At 39.4% G+C, this 18,359-nt stretch overlaps 1 protein-coding gene across 3 annotated transcripts in view; it reads right to left on the bottom strand.

The window, feature by feature from the left end:
- The window catches only part of DTL (denticleless E3 ubiquitin protein ligase homolog), a 43,324-nt gene that overhangs the window by 20,405 nt on the left and 4,560 nt on the right, over positions 1 to 18,359 (bottom strand). For all 3 annotated transcript variants that reach the window (XM_004578665.4, XM_058669162.1, XM_058669161.1), the window contains 10 exons: positions 17,450 to 17,575; positions 16,613 to 16,711; positions 15,708 to 15,769; positions 15,505 to 15,625; positions 9,966 to 10,031; positions 8,465 to 8,577; positions 6,373 to 6,446; positions 4,810 to 4,913; positions 4,409 to 4,513; positions 2,799 to 2,911 (listed from right to left, as the gene is read on the bottom strand). In XM_004578665.4, the coding sequence (XP_004578722.2) occupies positions 2,799 to 2,911; positions 4,409 to 4,513; positions 4,810 to 4,913; positions 6,373 to 6,446; positions 8,465 to 8,577; positions 9,966 to 10,031; positions 15,505 to 15,625; positions 15,708 to 15,769; positions 16,613 to 16,711; positions 17,450 to 17,575 (983 nt within the window). The remainder of the gene's footprint in view (positions 1 to 2,798; positions 2,912 to 4,408; positions 4,514 to 4,809; positions 4,914 to 6,372; positions 6,447 to 8,464; positions 8,578 to 9,965; positions 10,032 to 15,504; positions 15,626 to 15,707; positions 15,770 to 16,612; positions 16,712 to 17,449; positions 17,576 to 18,359) is intronic.

Here is an 18,359-nt window from a genome sequence, read left to right as displayed (position 1 = left end):
TCAAATGCCCACATAATAGCATTTTTGCATTCATTCATAGGATCTTAGAGAAAAAGGAAAAAGAGACATTTGGGAAAAACCTTTAATAATTTGGTAAGTTATTAATAAAAGCCAGCATTTGATGACTGAATATTACCAGCTAGGCAATTTATACAGTACTAAAAGTGACAGAGAAGTTTCCTAAAAAATAAAAACTATACAGACTTAATTACTATATGATCTAATAGTTGGGCATGTGCCCCCAAAACTGAAAATAGGCCCACACAAAAACTTACACATAAATATTCACAGTAGCTTTATTCATCAAAAGTGGAAACAACTCAAATGACCATCAACTGATGAACAGATAGACAAAATGTGATCTGTCCAAACGATACGACATTACTCAATCAAAGTACTGACACACATTATATACATGGGAAACAGTGCTAAATGGAAGAGGTTTCAGACAAAATGCCACATAATATATAACAGTTGTTGAGGGCAAGTGGTAAAGATAATGGGTGTTAAAGGGAAAGGGCTTGTTTCTGATGACAAACATTTGGGAATCGTGGTGGTTACCGCACAACCCGGTGATCATACTAAAAGCTACTGAACTGTATGCTTTAAAACGAGCAGACTGTCACAATTTTTGTTACTACAATATTCTATCTCAATAAGAAAAAAGTGTGAGAAAAAGTACATTGTGAGCTAACACAAGAAACTTGTATGTCTAACATGTTTTCAACAATTTTATTGAGGAGCACTTTGATAGTTTGCGACTAACCTATGTATAGGAATTAATGCTCATTTCAGAGATTAATGTCTTCCAAGGAATATTAGTGACTTTTAAATCTTTCATGTAAGGTTTTATTTATTGCCACTTTGTTATTATAAAAACATTATCAAAACTATAAAGATTTCACTTTTACAGTCCTCCTTAAGTTGGAAGGAGACTAAGTCCATGGGACACAGATCTCTGCGCTCTTAGAAGATGGTCAAATAGAGAAAACTGTTCCATTTTTAATATTCTAATTTTATAGAACTAAAACCTCAGGGCACAAGGAATCCCCAAGTTAAAACTATGAAGCTACTCCCAGAAGTAATGACTGACTTGCAACATTTTGTAGAATTAAACATGGAAAAATGATCAGCACTTTTGCTCACAAAACCTCCTCACTCTGCCCAGCTGGAAATGAAATCTAATCTTTATTTTTGCCATGAGATCATTTACACTTCCTAATGTGTCAGACTCAGTGTTTCGCCAGTCAGCGGTAGCAGGACTGTGCCAAATCAGTTTATTTATAGCCACTTCAGTACTATTCATTGGCTACACCAGAAACAAACCAGGAAGAGGGGATGGTGGGACAATGGGTAGGAAATTAGAAAGTACACCGCCACATCTTTTTCAGTCTTGGGGCTCAGCATCCAAGACTAAGCTCATCAATCTTTCCTCAGAGGAACTGTGTGCACTCTGAAAAGGCAGTCTCTTCTGTCGTGAGACAGAAACCTCTTTTCCTTCTTTATGTCCGCGGAAATTTTGCATTGAAAAAATTCTAACACTTAAAAAAGTCGTAACTCCTTGGACATATAGCAAAGGTATAAGATAATCCTACTGCAAGGATCATTAGTTTCTCTCAAACTGCTTATAATTTAACTGCCCCTGGCACTCCCTTTTAGTATGGAAAAGACAAACGGAGCATTTTCACAAGGCAAATTCAATCTTAGGAGCAGTAAGCTTGCCAGGATCTCAAATAACAGGGCTTGTACACTGAGTAATTTGTGGACAGGGAGGAGAACATTACGTCTAAACTACGTCATTCGGCACTGACATGTAACCCAGCCTAGGAATTCTTAGGGTCACTCATCTATGTGGTGGCCACTGACTGAATGTCTCAATATGGGTCCGAATCAACAGCCAGGAATCTTTCGTGTTCTTTAAAAGGAGGAAGTATAGCTTCAATCATTCCTTGAAATAACATTTAAAAGAATTTTGTGAAGAGAGTTGGGAAGAAAACTGCATGTATGTATGTGTACACATACACACCATGGAGAAATAGTTAAAAGATAACATGCATGCATGTATATGTAGTTTTTAAAATAACTGATGTAGCATAATCCTGTAGAATGACCAGTATGTATGTATTTTCCACACAATCCTTACACCTTTTGGTATGCCTGAAATTTCACTTTTGATTCAAAGGAAGAAACTTCAAAAGATATAGATCTGTAATAGGAATAAAATTCTCTAGTAAAGTCAGAAACCAAAGGAAAAACCAGAATGTAGTTAGGACAGTGAGGGAAAGAAAAAGAAAAAACAAAAAACACAGCAAAGTAAGAAGCATAAGACCAGATCTGAAATTAAATATATATACATATATAAAAAATATAATAATATAATTATATATATATATATATATATATATATAGTGCTAGAGGCACAAAATCATCTAGGCTAGGACAATATCTCCACCTTGTGCCCAATTAGGATATTGCTGCCAAAAGCTTTTAATAAGCCAGTGTTGCGTTTTCACATCTCTAGGTATACAGAAATCACTCTTTATTCTCACCCCACATTTTCTCCCCTGGGCTTCAAATGGGAAACTTTAAATTCCTTAGCCCAGAATTGTACATTTAGAACTGCAATTACTTCCAATTTTCTGATAATGTGTAGCATCAAGAAAGCAATTCCCTCTAAGCATTTGATATGGAAGAAACTAGTAGTATGTGTTTTATGTTAAGCTTACATTATAACAGAGAGCAGAAACGTTGGCAAGAACACCTCAGTTTTGTGTTTGTGGGGAAGTATGGCGACTTACCTTCCAGATGTAGGCAGCTTCATCACTTGAGCCACTGAGTAAAAACTGGTCATCTGGACTAAGACTGGATTTTACATAAAAGGTAGAGTTCTGGTGTCCATTGAAAGCAGCCACTGTAAAAGGAAAGTTATTTGATTCTTTTATTCCTACATTCAAATGAACATAGATCACATATATTTCAAGAAGTCTTATCACTACACAAACTACTGAAGCAGATGTGCAAACTTTACTCAGCTAAAACAGAAACAGACCCTGTGAAGAAACAGCAAAAAGAAACCCCTAGAAAAAAGTTAATCTTTCTCAACTCTAAACTGAGTGGAAAATTATATACTGAATTTGCCACACTACCTCTAAGTATTTACTGCCCTTTACTGGTCTAAGAAAGATTGGTATGAAATATACAATTGTAAATGTTTCAAACACTGCTTAAAAACAAAAGAAACAACAACAAAAACCCAAAAAATATAAGTAATTACTAGGTGTTTTAGACATCCTCCCTACTCCCTTGCCCATCTTGTAATTTCTAAATCCACATATTTACCCTCCTATAATCAATCTATAAGAGCAAACCAAATTGTTTTAGAAGCACAAAAAAGGGTAAACATTAAGATTGTTTAATGACAGATGGACAAAGTGAAAAAGACTCCTTTAATGTCACATTATAAGGAAAATTATTTAGAAAGCACTTTTGTCACATTTGAAAATATGATTGGGATTCAACATGACCAAGTCTATTCCTTAGGATTAACAAAACCCGCAGTTCTTCTAGCATTAATTTCATTTTCGAAAATGGCAAAAGGACCTACAAAATCTGCTGACTTCCCCACATATTCTTGTTCTTGTTTAGAGACTACTAAACCTAATCCAAGGCATTGGAAATGTCAACTGTGATGCTACCACAGATAAGCTTTGATAAGATGGCTTGTAGAAATCTTTGGAAATGTTTGCATTTGTAAAATCGTAACTAAAACAACCTAAGATCTGTACTGTCTTGAGTTTTCTTGCTTATCAGTGTATCATGCTTTAGAGGGAACTAAGGAGCTCTGGGAGTTGGTCATGGAATTCAAAGTGTTTTGACTGAGGAAGAATCAAGCTATAATACTTTGTGCTTGCCTAAGTAACTGAAAATGATCTTCAAAAATGAAACTCAAATAACACTGCTAAAAATGCTTGAGAAACTTAATAGTTTTAAGAGTCAAGTTCTATTTTTATAGTCTTTAGAAGGGAAAAAAGGTGACTGTGGAACAAATTTTTGGGGCCTAAAAAATTCAGCCTTCTGATTTTGACAGCTCTCAAAGAGCAGTTGAGCAGAACAGCTCCCTACCACACCATTTATTAAATAAAAAATTAATATAAATAACTTTAGGCCAAGGGGCATAATTTCAGGATAGACTCACTATTAAAGCTAAGTCCTATGCAGAACAGGGTTTTAATTCTGCAAGCATTACAGAGTACACTTACAAAAATACCAATGGAAGCACTCAGAGATGTTAAGGCCCTCATATAACTTCATAATCTAGTTCAAGAACAAAGATATCAAATTATCATTAATAAAAAAAAAACCTTTATTAGTTTCCCAGTAAGAGAATCTGAATGACGAATTATTTTACCTGGAGAAGTCTTTAATCCAGTCATATTGAACATGTAGACATTGTCATCTGTGCAATTAGCAAATAAAGTAGAGGCAGTAGAATCCAAAATCAGACTTGAGTATCCTAGAAAAAGGAATTTTCAGTTAGCATGTCCTGATTATGCATAGATAGTATGCTAAAATGTATAAATAAAATTATATTACTCCATAAGAAAAACCACTAAAATTCTTTGACCCCCAAATACAAACCAAAAATGTATGAGTTTTTAACTCCTGAACCTCAAAAGTTTGCACTTTTAAGTTCCCAAGACTACGTTGCTAAAAAGTGACCCGATTTTTTCAATGTATTGTTTATTAAATATCTTAACAAAACTCTCTGCCCTCTGCCATCCCCCCATCCTAATCTGTGCAAAGGCTTACCAAGTTTTCTAGTGCTGCTACCTGGGTACAGGAAAGACTTGGACGCTATAGGTTCTTGCCGATAAGTAGTATAATTCTTGCGCAAATCCCACACCTTGATTATGCTATAAAAAAAAAAAAGCCAAGGCAAATGTTATTTTGCAGACCTTCCAAACCTCCAAACAACTTCAGTTACATGGAATGCGAAATGACCTTTAATCTAACTCATCTGGCACAATCAACAGGTTACACTTAGGACATCTTCCTGGGAAACAAATCGAACTATCTCATATCGTCATCTTCAATGTTAGACTTACAGTTCTGATGGCTCGGAAACAGATGTGATCTGACCCAGGGATGGATTACTGGAGTTTACTACATGGGAGCGGAAAGGGAAGCTGAAGGTTGAGTGTAGATAGTCACTGCTCCATTGTTTTTAGAAACAATACTTCCTAAGCCTTTGACATCATAGGTAACAAACTCTGTTCCTATGATTACACATAACTCTAAGTAATCTAAAGAAACTTTCCTGTACAATACATATACCTTTTATTTTATCCATTGATGCAATTGTTCTAATCCTCCATAGTATATGGATAACTTGAAAACACAAACTTGCTCTAAAATGGCAGTATCTTTGGAAATAAACAGAACAGCTTTCTTAGCCATTCTTAAGTATAAACAGTGACTCTCAGATAACCCTTCATTCTGGTTCACAGAAGTGTTTTGAAGATCCAACAAGAGACGCCTTGACAAATATTATGGGCAAGGAAAGGCACTTAAAACCAGCTTTGGGAGCAGAAACCTCAGCCCAGTCATGAACTTCAAGTATGTGAAAGTCATTACGCCTTATTATCAAAATAGTTAGACTGCCTCCAAAGGTCCACTACATGCCCAGAATCTGATTCCTCTTTCAAGGATATTCCAAAATCTGGAAAGGTAAAATAAGAATTAGTGACTAAACTATATTGCATAAAGCAAACAGGATTCTCATCCAGCTTCTCTTCTATAACTGCAGTAGTCAGTAACATTGCTCCTATGTAAAAGATACTAGGCCGGCCTGGCGGCGTGGCCTAGCGACTAAAGTCCTCGCCTTGAACGCCCCGGGATCCCATATGGGCGCCGGTTCTAATCCCGGCAGCTCCACTTCCCATCCAGCTCCCTGCTTGTGGTCTGGGAAAGCAGTCGAGGACGGCCCAAGGCTTTGGGACCCTGCAGCCGCGTGGGAGACCCGGAAGAGGTTTCTGGCTCCTGGCATCGGATCGGCGCGTACCAGCCCGTTGCGGCTCACTTGGGGAGTGAAAACATCGGATGGAAGATCTTCCTCTCTGTCTCTCCTCTACTCTGTATATCCGGCTTTCCAATAATAATAATAAAATCTTAAAAAAAAAAAAGATACTATGCCAAGTGTGGCACGTGTGTGAACTTGTTTTTATTTTCTAAGCAAGAGTTCTAGCTCAGCAGTACCTAGCATAATCCTTAGTTTCCTTCTCAACTGGGGTACCATGTCAAAAGTTAGTTACACACACTCAACTGCAATGGTTCTACGCAACTTCATCAAAAGAATCAAAAAGAAAAACTTACCCGTCAACAGCTCCTGCTGACACCAAAGTGTTCTCATCTTGAAAGAGAACCACAGTAACACTCTGCTGGAAATCCTAACAGCACGAGGAAGAAAAGATAAGGACATTCTGTTAGGCATTACAATCTTCACCATCAAGAAAGCAAAATGTTAAAACACAGTGCTCCCTAACTCCAACTTAGAGCTTTTTTCAATAATAATAATTATCAGATATACAAAGATACTCACAAAAGTTTTCAGAAAACAGGATTAGAAGGCAAATTTATTTTGGTGCAAAATTTTTGAAATTCACAAAGTTTTTTCATAATATATATTTTCCTTGAACTTTTTGAAAACCTCTAAGGTTTGACTCAGAAATAATCAAAAGAAATGACCTAAGTTACAGCATACAGCATTAATATATTGATTTGCTGATTACAATTTTTTTAAAGATTTATTTGTTTTTATTGAAAAGCAGATTTACAGAGAGAGGGAAGAGAAAGATCTTCTGTCTGCTGGTTCACTCCCCAAGTGGCTGCAATGGCTGGAGTAAGCCGACCTGAAGCCAGGAGCCAGGAGCTTCTTCTGGGTCTCCTACATGGGTGCAGAATCCCAAAGCCATGGGCCATTCTCTACTGCTCTCCTAGGCCACAGGCAGGAAGCTGGAAGGGAAGTGCAACAGCTAGGATACAAACTGGTGTCCAGATCCTGGTGCATGCAATGTGAGGACTTTAAGTTACTAAGCTCCTGTGCCAGGCACTGACCATTTTACTTATCTGAGTCTACTAGGTCTACTTAGAATTAGTCCTACGACCCATGTGGGAGACTCAGATGAAATTCCAGGCTCCAGCTTGCCTTAGCCCTGGCCACTTGGGGAGTGAACCCGCAGGTGGAAGATCTAATCTTGTCTTTTAAATAAATAAACAAAACGATTTTTCCCCAGAAAAAAAAATCTTGTTTGTGCTCTGGAGAGCATCAATGATTAATAGAAGCAACTACTGTCAATATTACAAACATCTTCACTGTTTACCTCACACAATACTGACCGAAAAATCACTGTGGAATAAATTTGCAACTCTACTATGCCAAGCTGATGAACTCAGGGGAGCTGCAGACAAGGGCAAAGCTTTCAATGGACGTGTAATCAAGATTTTGAAGCATATTTTGGAAAGTATGTCACATGAAATGAAGTATGGCTTTACCAGTAAGATTCCAAAAAACAAAACAAAAAAGCAATGGCTGCCAAGACAAGACAGGACAGTGGCCTATTAAAGCAAAGAGAGGCTGTCAATAGCAAAGATAACTACAGAGACCACTTATTTTTGGATATTCAGGCATTTTGTTTGATTTTTTGGAGGACCAAAAAGCATTAGCAAAAAACAAACACCCAGGAAAGCTTCGCCTGTCCACCAGAAAACGGTCCTGAGGACCCCACTCACTCTCACCCACCACGCGCAATCTGGGCCAACTGTGATGGGAAATCTTTCAGGCACCCACTTTAACATCATGATTCAGTTCTTTCTGATTTCTCTTGTCTCCTAATCTGAAAAAATTCCTTAACGGGCACTCATTTCTTTCAGTTAATAATATAAAAATACTGCAAATGATTCCTAATACCTTCAGTTCTTTAAAGCTGAACTAAATGCTGGTATCAGGCACTTACAAAAGTATCTTGAACTTGATGGAGCTGAGAAATAATTAATTCTTTAAATCTTTTCATCACATGACCCCACAAGCCTTTTGCAGTCTTACACATTCAATAACTTGCTTAATGCTTAAACTCACTTTTCTGTATTCTATCAGAGATTACTTCACCATTATATTGCATAATAGTATCTGATAATCTTCAAATTACTTTTACCTCACTTGCTAATGAATCATATTACACAAATATAGTATATAAGTACAGAGATCTCTAGGGAAGAGGCACAGAGATGCATTTTTAATGTGTCACCCAGGTAATCATTATCTTACACAAAAACAGCAAACCACTTACACTAAACGGAAGATCCTCACTGACTTAATTCTAGTCTTTTTGTCCAGGAAATTTGCTAAAATGAGATTCCAGTCTACTATTAAAAATATATACACATGTATACATCTACACAATCTTACCACAGAAGGAGCAAGCCCTTTGGAATTCTGCTTCTTTCTGGGTTTGGAAGGGGTGTGCTTGTCTGAGGTATTGTGAGCTCCACTGATTTGATTCACTTGCCTATAAAAACCATCTGAAAGACAGTCCAAGGAAACTGACTTAGGTTTCAAACTCTGATTGCATGCTGAATGTCATGTAACATTTATACGTAAGACCTTACAATTAGGCAATTTCTGACAACTTAGTGAAGACAGGCATCAGTGGTCAGCTGCACTGGCTCTCCTGTGATGTCACGATGTATAACAAGAGGGCAAACAGATTTACAGATTTATTCATACTTGCCAAAAATGCAAGCAACCACCATCTCCCTCAGATGAATGGAGAAAATATATACATCCAGATAGTAGAATAGTATTCCAGAATAAAAATGTGCTGGACAAAGCTATGAATGGAAACTTAAACGCATATTGCTAAGTTGAAAAGTCCATCTAAGAAGTCTATGTAAAATGATTCCAACTGTGACATTTCAGCAAAGGCACAACTACAGAGACAACCAAAACATCAGTGGCTGCCAGGGCTTGTTGTGGAAATAGAAGCAGAGGATTTCCAGGAAATCAAACTATTCTGCTATGGCAGATGTATGTCACACACTTGTTAATATGTATTTAGTATATACAACATCAAAAAGTGAATCCTCTGAATGCCAATGATGTGCCAATATAGGTTTATCTACTCCACTCTAATACATGTACCATTCACATTGTAGGTGACATTTGGAGAAGTTGTATGCCCCTTCTGCGAATTCCTTAAAAAAAAAAAAAAAACTTATAAATTTTACTAAGCTGGAGAATCGCTTTCTTAACGACATCAGGGAAAAGGAACTAAATCTAATTTTTTAAAACCAAAAATTTTAATAAACATAAATGTATATTTATCAGCAAACACACACACACCAACAGGTTTAATCCTATCAGCATGTGAGTAGACAACAGGAGGCACATAAGAATAATGACAATTGGGCCCGGCGGTGTGGCCTAGCAGCTAAAGTCCTCGCCTTGAACACACCGGGATCCCATATGGGCGCCGGTTCTAATCCCGGCAGCTCCACTTCCCATCCAGCTCCCTGCTTGTGGCCTGGGAAAGCAATCGAGGACGGCCCAAGGCTTTGGGACACTGCACCTGCGTGGGAGACCCGGAAGAGGTTCCAGGTTCCCGGCATCAGATCGGCGCGCAGCAGCCCGTTGCGGCTCACTTGAGGAGTGAATCATCAGACGGAAGATCCTCCTCTCTGTCTCTCCTCCTCTCTGTATATTTGACTTTGTAATAAATAAATAAATAAATCTTAAAAAAAAAAAAAAGAATAATGACAATTGCACCATTCACTAGGATCCTGAACAGAACTGGTAGTTTAGGAACACAAGTGCCCCCTAGTGGTGCTCGGATAAATCACTAACATTTTCATTTGAGATTATTAAGTGTGGAATGATCCAACGTCTATGAAGAGGAAAACAACCAAAATACCTTTTTTGTTGCATCTGGTATCCCAGACCATAATGTTGCCATCCCTTCCACCTGTACAGAATACAGCTGTGGGGAAATAAAGTTTATCATGAGGTAAATAAAACCAGTTAATGGCACACATATTTCAACTTTTCAATTTCCTAGAGCTTTCTTAAACAGATGTTTATTTGAAAGGTAGAGGTACACAGTGAGAAGGAGAGACAGACAGATGTTTCGATGTTTCATCTGTTGGTTGCTCCAACACCGAGTGTCATGATAGGCCAAAGCCAAGAGCCTGAAATTGCATCTAGGTCTCCCACACAGGTGGTAGGGGCTCAAGTAGTTGGGTCACATTCCACTGTTTCCTTAAGCTATTAGCAGAGAGCTGGACCAGCAGAGTACCTGGAATGTGAACTGGTGTCCACACAGTTTGTGCAATTCCTGCAGAGCCCTCAGGAACTTGGTTTGTGCACCTCGTCCACTTTAAAGATAATACAGGTAGGCCTGCTAACTGCTCACCCTTCTCACAGGAAGAAGTGTGTTTTCCTTAATTTTAAATAAAACATTCCTGTTGCCCTCTTTCTATCCCTAGTCAGCCTTCAACAATTTGCATATGGATCTGGTCTGTAACTTCATCCTGAGACAACACACGTTCAGGATTTGGCATCTAGGCTCTGGATTGATCCTGCCGAAAATACCTTCAGAATCGACATTTTCCCTCTCAGCCTTAGTTTTCTCTATAAAATGGGGAGGATAATGCCTAATAAGTGGTTGATAAGCAAGAATTGAGACGATTTATGTCAAGTATGTGGAACAATATACAGCAGAAAGGATAATAATCTGTTACCTATCATCTTTCTTCCCCCAGGTAGATTTATTCATTTATTTCAAAGGCAGATTTAGAGTGAGAGAGAGAGAAATCTACTGGTTCACAACCCAAACGGCTACAACAAACAAGGCAGGGCTAAGCTGGAGCCAGGAGCCCAGAGCTTCTTCCAGGTGGGTGGCAGACGCCCAGGGACTTGAGGCATCATTCTAGCTCTCCCACAGGCATGAGGAAGAAGCTGGATCAGAAGTGGAATATCTAGGACTTGAACCAGTGCCCATGTGAGATGTGGGATTTACCTGCCGCTCCACAACACCAGCCTCTCGTCATTATCCTTACCATAAATTTACTATATAAAGTATTTTATGTGCGTAAGAAAATGTGCAGAGAGATTACTTCATAAGTTTTTTTTTCAGTATAAACATCTTGAACTCTTTACAATCCTTTCTCTTCAGCTGTTTTATTTGTTGGTCAACCACATACTTTTAGAATTTTAATTTCCAATATCAAAAACAGTACCTAGCACATAACAGGTATTCTTAGCTGGGGTCAACATTGCGGCATAACATGTTAAGCTGCTACCTGTAACACCAACATCAAATATGGGTGTCAGTTTCTGTCCTGGCTGTTCCACTTCCAATCCAATTCCCTGCTAATGATCCTAAAAACAGAATCAGTGTTTAGGCCCCTGCACCCACAGGAGACCGGGTGAAGCTCCTGGCTCCTGACTCTGGCTTGGGCCAGCTCTGGACTATGCAGCCACCCGAGGAGTGCACCAGTGCATGGAAGATTTGCTCTGACTCTTTGAAACAAATAAAAATCCATCTTTTTAAAAAGTGAGAAAAATGATGGGATGCTGGGAAGAGCCAGAAAAAGTGCACCCCTAATTCTGAATTTAAAGTCAGTCCAACGGCGTAGCTGGTACGGCCGTTCCTTGATACCATGTGCAAAGAAAACAGAAAACAACTTGGAAGTGAGCTGTGAACAAGTGCTGAAGGAGACAAGATCCACTGCCCTCCTACAGCCACGCCAGTCTGCAGTCCAGCCTGAAGGAGTCAGACAGAAGCTCCAAATACAACACACTGTTCACAGCATCCAGAATACTATCTTGAACCATGACAAAAGAGCCAGGAAAACGGCCAGTTATGCTTAGCGGGATAGGAATCCAGCTCTAAAACAACTCAGGTAATAATGTACCAGAAGAGGCTGTAATGCACACACAACTAAGTGAAATCTATATTTGTAATTATTTGAGGGAGAGAAAATAACATTGAGCATGCCAGTTTATTAGGACCACAACAGTATCATTGTATTTTTGTGTAGAACAGGCAATTTCATCTATTGACAGAAAGTAGTAAAGTAGTTGTACAAGCTAAGGTGAGGCGGCACATGGAAACTACTATTAGGTTTGAATGTCTTTTTTAGCTAATAAAAACACTGTAAATTTAGTGTTAGTTGTGTAACTTTATGAGCAAACTAAAAACCACTGAAATGACTGAATTTTATGCTCTGTGCTACCATTTGAATATGGTTTGCAATGCGACACTCATTTTGAAATCTATCGTGGTGGTGTTGGCAGAGGCCTTTAAAGAGGTGACTGTGCCATGAAGGCTCTGAACTCATGAGTGGATTATTTCCCTCACAGATAAATGCTGAAGTAGCTTTGTTACTTAAGTGAGCTCTCCAGAGCAGGCCCTGCGGCATAGTGAGTTATGATGCTGACAATCCACACTAGAATGCTGGTTTAACTCGGCTACTTGCTAATGGCCTGGGAAGGCAGAGCGGATCCACCCATTAGGAGACAAGGACGGTGTTTCTTGTTCCTGACTCTGTTCTGGCCTAGTCATGGCTTAGCCCTGGCTGCTGTGGTCATCTAGGGAATCAACCAGCTGACCAGAACCTCCCTCTTTTCAACAGTCTGTTGCTGTACCTTTCAAGTACTAATTTAAAAAAATTTAGAATGTGAGTTTTCAAACTAGGCATTTGGCCTAGCAGTTAAAGTATCGCTTAGGATGCCCAGATCTCACGTTAGAGTACCTGGTCTTGAGTCCCGTCTCCACCCTTAATTCTAGCTTCCTGCTCATGAATGTTGTAAAAGGAGCATGACTTAAGATGGCTCAAGAAACTGGACTGCACCACATATGTAGACCTGGATTAAGATCCTGGTTTTTAGGGCCTGGCGCCATGGCTGAGCGGCTAAAGTCCTCACCCTGAACATGTCCCGGGCATCCCATATGGGCACCAGTTCTAATCCCAGCAGCTCCACTTCCCATCCAGCTCCCTGCTTGTGGTCTGGGAAAGCAGTCGAGGACGGCCCAAAGCCTTGGGACCCTGCACCCGCGTGGGAGACCAAGAAGAGGTTCCTGGCTCCTGGCTTCGGCTCGGCGCAGCACTGGCCGTTGCGGCTCACTTGGGGAGTAAAGCATCGGATGGAAGATCTTCCTCTCTGTCTCTCCTCCTCTCTGTATATCTGAATTTCCAATAAAAATAAATAAATCTTGGAAGAAAAAAAGGATCTCGACTCTTGACTTCCTCCTAGTCTAGCCTTAAACTGTTGTGTGCATTTAGGGAGTGAAATCAGCAGATGGAAGAGCCAGCTCTCTATTCCCTATTTTTCACTGCCTCTCAAATAAGTAAAATAAACAAATTTTAAGCTATAAAATTAAATGAAGCATGTTCTCCGGCTAGCTTGCTCTGCCTCACTACATGACACTTCTCACCTTGTTATGATGCTGCAACAAGAAGGCCTCACTACATACTGGGGCCATCCTCTTGGCCTCCCCAGCCTCCATGACAATGGACTGGGCAATCTCTACTTAGAAATTACCCAATCTCAGGCATCTTGTTATAGCAGGAGAAAATGGAATAAGACAGCATGTTATTAGAAAACTAACAAGACAATCTTAACAATTCAATTTCAAAGGATCAAGTATATGAGTAACTACAGCCCCAGAACGAGGGAGAGAAAATGAACGAATTAGGTACAAAAAATATTTCAGCAAATAATGGCAGAAAACTTTCCAACTCAGTGAAACATATATTTATAAATTTAAAAAGTTGAGAAAACTCCAAACAGGATAACTTCGAAGAGAACCATGACCAGATACATACACCACAGTCACACTACTAAAAATCAAAGATAGGAAATCTTGGAAGTGGCCAGAAAAACAACACCTTACAGACAGACAGAGGAATCATTTGAACAATCACAGTTCTCAAGGGAAACTCTGCAAGACTGTGGAAAAAATCTTTTGGGTAATTAAAGGGGAACATAGAATTCTCTCCCACAAAAATCTCTCTCAAGAATGAAGATGAAATTAAGAGAAATTTTACGGGGCCAGCACCGAGGCTAAGATCTAATCCCCATCTACAGCATGGGGCCTTGCAAGGAGTGTCCAGCCAGGCCAGTTCACAACAGAACTGTGGACTACTGGGCACCATGAAAAGGAGCTGCCCGCCCCAATTTCTAACTCACTGATTTTCTGTGGGATCATGTCACTACAGACTCAGTTACACACTCAATTTTTTTTTAAAAAAGTAAGCAAGCAGACCAAAGATACGTGGCTTCCCTTCCCCAGTATTATTGAAAATTTCATGATTTCCTTACATTATTTATAAGCTCAGAATGAAGCAAGGTAGAACACAGGCATTGGGGAGTGAACAAGCAGAAGAAACATCTCTCTCTGTAACTTTCAAATAAAATGAAAACAAAACTTTTTTATAAAGTTTCAAAGCCTCCTTAGTCCTTCACCAGCCATCCCTCTGAACGACCAGTCAGTTCCCATCAGAAAGACCCTCTACCAGAAAAGACTTCCGAAAGGCTTAGACAATAATTAGCATTTATTAAAGCAACAACATGGCCACTTTTTTAAATAACGTGGCTGCATACTTACTAGATTATATATAGTACAGAAAAACATAATATTTATGTGCCACTGATAACCAAAAAATTCACATGACTCACTTTTTGCAACATTTACTTTTCCGCAATGGCTTAGAGCCAGACCCTGCAGCATCTCCAAGGTATGCCTACAGTAAATGTTAACAGCAAAGGAGACTGTCACGTCTGTCTGTATTATACTGAGAATAAAGCCAGGTTACTTCAGATACTTCTTGGATGCATCAGGAATTTAAATTGATTACACAGTAAATTTCTAGGCAGAGAATTATGTCCGCTGATCAGGTATCTCACCCTAGCCTCACACTCCATCTAAATTTTACAAGTTAAGAATGAACATGTGTACAATATGAGGTTCTGAACTTAAGAAACGATCAAAACTGGGGCCTGGGCTGTGGTCCAGCAGGCTAAGCCACAGCCTGTAGCATCAGCACTCCATATAGCCAGGCTTGTCCAAGTTCTGGTTGCTCATCTTCCAATCCAGCTCCTGGTAACGTGCTGGGGAACACAGCAGATGACGACTCCAGCACTTGTGCTCTTGCCTCCGTGTGGGAGACTGGGCAGAATCTCCTGGGTCCTCCTTCAGCCTGGCTGCTGCAGTTATTTGGGGAGTGACCCAGCACTTGGGAGATCTTTCTCTGTCTCTCTTTAAACCTGACTAATATCTTTAAAATAAAGAAACAAAAAATGACCAAAATTAAGCAGAAGTTTTGTGGCTATTTCATCCATACAGGCAAAGTCAACACCTCTGTCAGGGAAAGGGTAGAAATAATTAGAGCTTTTCATTTCTCTACAATACAGGAGGTTTATTCAAAAAAAGGTAACCACAAACCTACCTTTCTCAAACTTAGAAAATGCAACCGACTTCAGGCTACACTGATGACCTTTGCATGTTCCAAGCAGTTCACCAGCTTTTACGTCCCAAAATTTGGCTGTTTGATCACCTGCTGCTGTAACCTTTCAAATATAAGATGGCACATCTCAGTAAAGCAACTCTTTCCAAGCATTTACCCAGATTCCAATAAAATGAGTCACTCACAAGTTTAAATTCACCAGGGACCCAGGCCAAGTCAAACACAGCATTCCAATGAGCCATCCATTCTAAACAAAGAAAACGGCAAATGTGAAAATATCTATACTGTGTTCTGTAGTAGCTTTATAATCAGCAGGTTAAATGTCTCGAAAGCTGTCAAGAAAAGACCCGTGGTCAGGAAGTGTGCTCCACTGGTCAACAAGGACGTGGACTTGCAGACAGTCCCGTCACTAGCACATCTGGTGTGAAATCCCTTTCCCTGAGCTGTCTAGTAATACATTAACACAAAAGCTTTCTGAAAAATTCTCGTGTTCAAAAATCTCCAGGAGGCTCTTGAATGGATTCAACTTCAGCCTGACATTCAAGGTCCTGCATGGAATGGCATTTATTTCTGTATAAGGCTTATCGTCCATTGTTCTCCAGATGGTTATGCCAACCAAACTGGGTCAGTTTCCTCACTCTAGCCTAGGCTTCTGCCCTTTTCTACCCTGGTATTGTCTTCCTCCATCGCCCCTGGTCTAAATAACAGTTCAGCACAAATGTTCATAAAAAGAGATTTCCCGGTCTTCTTTACCAAAAGAAAACTTTGTTTTTGATATATCTGTGCTGTTTTTATGTTACTTCTATCACTTATAGCCTGTGCTTTATTTAGTTACTTCCACGCTTAACTTACTGGCTTCCAATTATCAGCTTCAGATCAGTAGAACTTTGCTTTATAGATGGAAACCACCCAATCAACACGGATATTTCAAAGTAATATTTCCCTAACTGCACTGCTTAAGATAGTTAACTTTCCTAAAACCTTTTGGGGAATGAAGCAGCAACTGGATGATCTCTCTCTTCCTTTCAAATAAAACTTAAAAACAAACAAAATATCTATGAATTAAAAAAAATGCAGGATCTACTCTTACCTTTGAAGCACTTCTTTTTCAAAGTTTGTGATTCTGTGTCGTATAGTCTAACGAAGCCTTCTTCATTGGCAACTGCTAGGATATGCTCCATATGGGGAGCTAAAAAATACATTTAAGAATTATCTAGACAATCTCTTGCATAGAGAAGGGCTAAGTGGCAATTAAGGGGAATGATGTAGGCTAGTAGCAGGCTAAATCAGTTTTTAATTTACAAACTTGCAACTAATCACCTGAAATAGTTAAGGATTTCTATTTTGTTTCACATTTTTACCAATGAATCACACAGAACAGTTTTCACGGTAGCTGAACCTTTGTAATTCAATTAATGCTGGGCCTGGTGTGATGGCTTGGTGGTTAAATTCTTGCCTTGCATGCACTAGGCATGGTTGGTATTCTGGCTTCCAAACCAGCTCCCTGCTTGTGCCATGAGAAAGCAGCAGAGCAGGGCCCAAAGCCTTGAGACCCTGCACCTGTATGGGGAGACCCAGAAGCAGCTTCTGGCTCTAAAATGGCTCAGCTCTGGCCGCTGGGGTCACTTAAGGAGAGAACCAGTGGACGGAAGATCTTTCTTTCTGCCTCTCCTTTTCTGCAAATCTTCCATTCCAATAAAAATAAATATCTAAAAAACATATGTTGTTATAACTGTCCCATGCTTTAGAAGAAATATATACTCAGGTTAATTATGTACACATTAAGAAAATTTTCTTACATAAGGAGACAATTATTACAAAAGCTCAAACATTCTACTTTTCTTTGGAAGGAAGATACTCCAGCATGTTTCCTCTCAGTGGGAAAGTCATTTCTGTTGAGGACTAGCCTGAACAATAATTCTCTTACCAGAAGAGAAAGTGCATCCGAAAGGAGGAACGGGGACGCCTGTCTCTCCATAGGACGTGTGCTCGTCGTTACTATGGCACTGATAGCCTGTCAGAAGGGACTGCAGCGGGTACTGGGAGGACCAGCCTACAACAACACAAACCTTCTTGTGATTCCAACAAGGCATCAGCTGTCAAAACTTTCACATATATAAGTAAATAATCTTAAAAAGCTTAATACTCATATGTTTAACACAAACCCACTCACTATCTCATGCAGTTTTCTAGAACAACTTCTGGTTATCTTCCGGGGTCTTAGGGAAGAAATGAGCTTCTGGAAGGTACAGCTCTGGTTTTACCATCTTTCAAAGCAGACTCACACTAGCACATTAGGAGTGGAAGAAACAAGTTGCATTGGCTCAGTACAAAGACCTTACACTTCTACTTCCACAGATGCAACCAACAAAGCATCACCACTAAAATGGCAAGTCCCTTCAACAGAAATTTTATGTTTTTGCAGTCTCTATGTGACAGTACTACAAATCTACAAACTCAAATCACTAGCAATATGACATATAACCCAGCACTCAGAGCAGTTCAAGAAAACACACCATGAGCCCACTATAGCCCATCACATATATTCATCAAGTAAGCATGAATTTTACTTCTTTTTCCTTATGGTACTAAAATGTTAAGATTCTAAAATATTAACAGCAACAAGTCATGCGTGGTAGCTTACTTTATTAGCACCAAGTTCTTACTTCTAGCAGATAATCCTGACTTAACAGTGGGAGCAGGAAAGTCTTCAAGAGGGCTTGAGAGATGAGTACATTTCATTGAATTCAGAGGCAAAGAGCAAGAAAGTCAGTGAAGGGTAAGTTTATTCTGCTGGGTCAGATACATAAAATGAGGTAAGGTCCTAAAAAGAAAAT

Source organism: Ochotona princeps, chromosome 10 (genome assembly GCF_030435755.1).
Source record: "Ochotona princeps isolate mOchPri1 chromosome 10, mOchPri1.hap1, whole genome shotgun sequence".
Classification (NCBI taxonomy): Eukaryota; Metazoa; Chordata; class Mammalia; order Lagomorpha; family Ochotonidae; genus Ochotona; species Ochotona princeps.
This window is presented reverse-complemented; position numbering and strand designations above follow the sequence as displayed.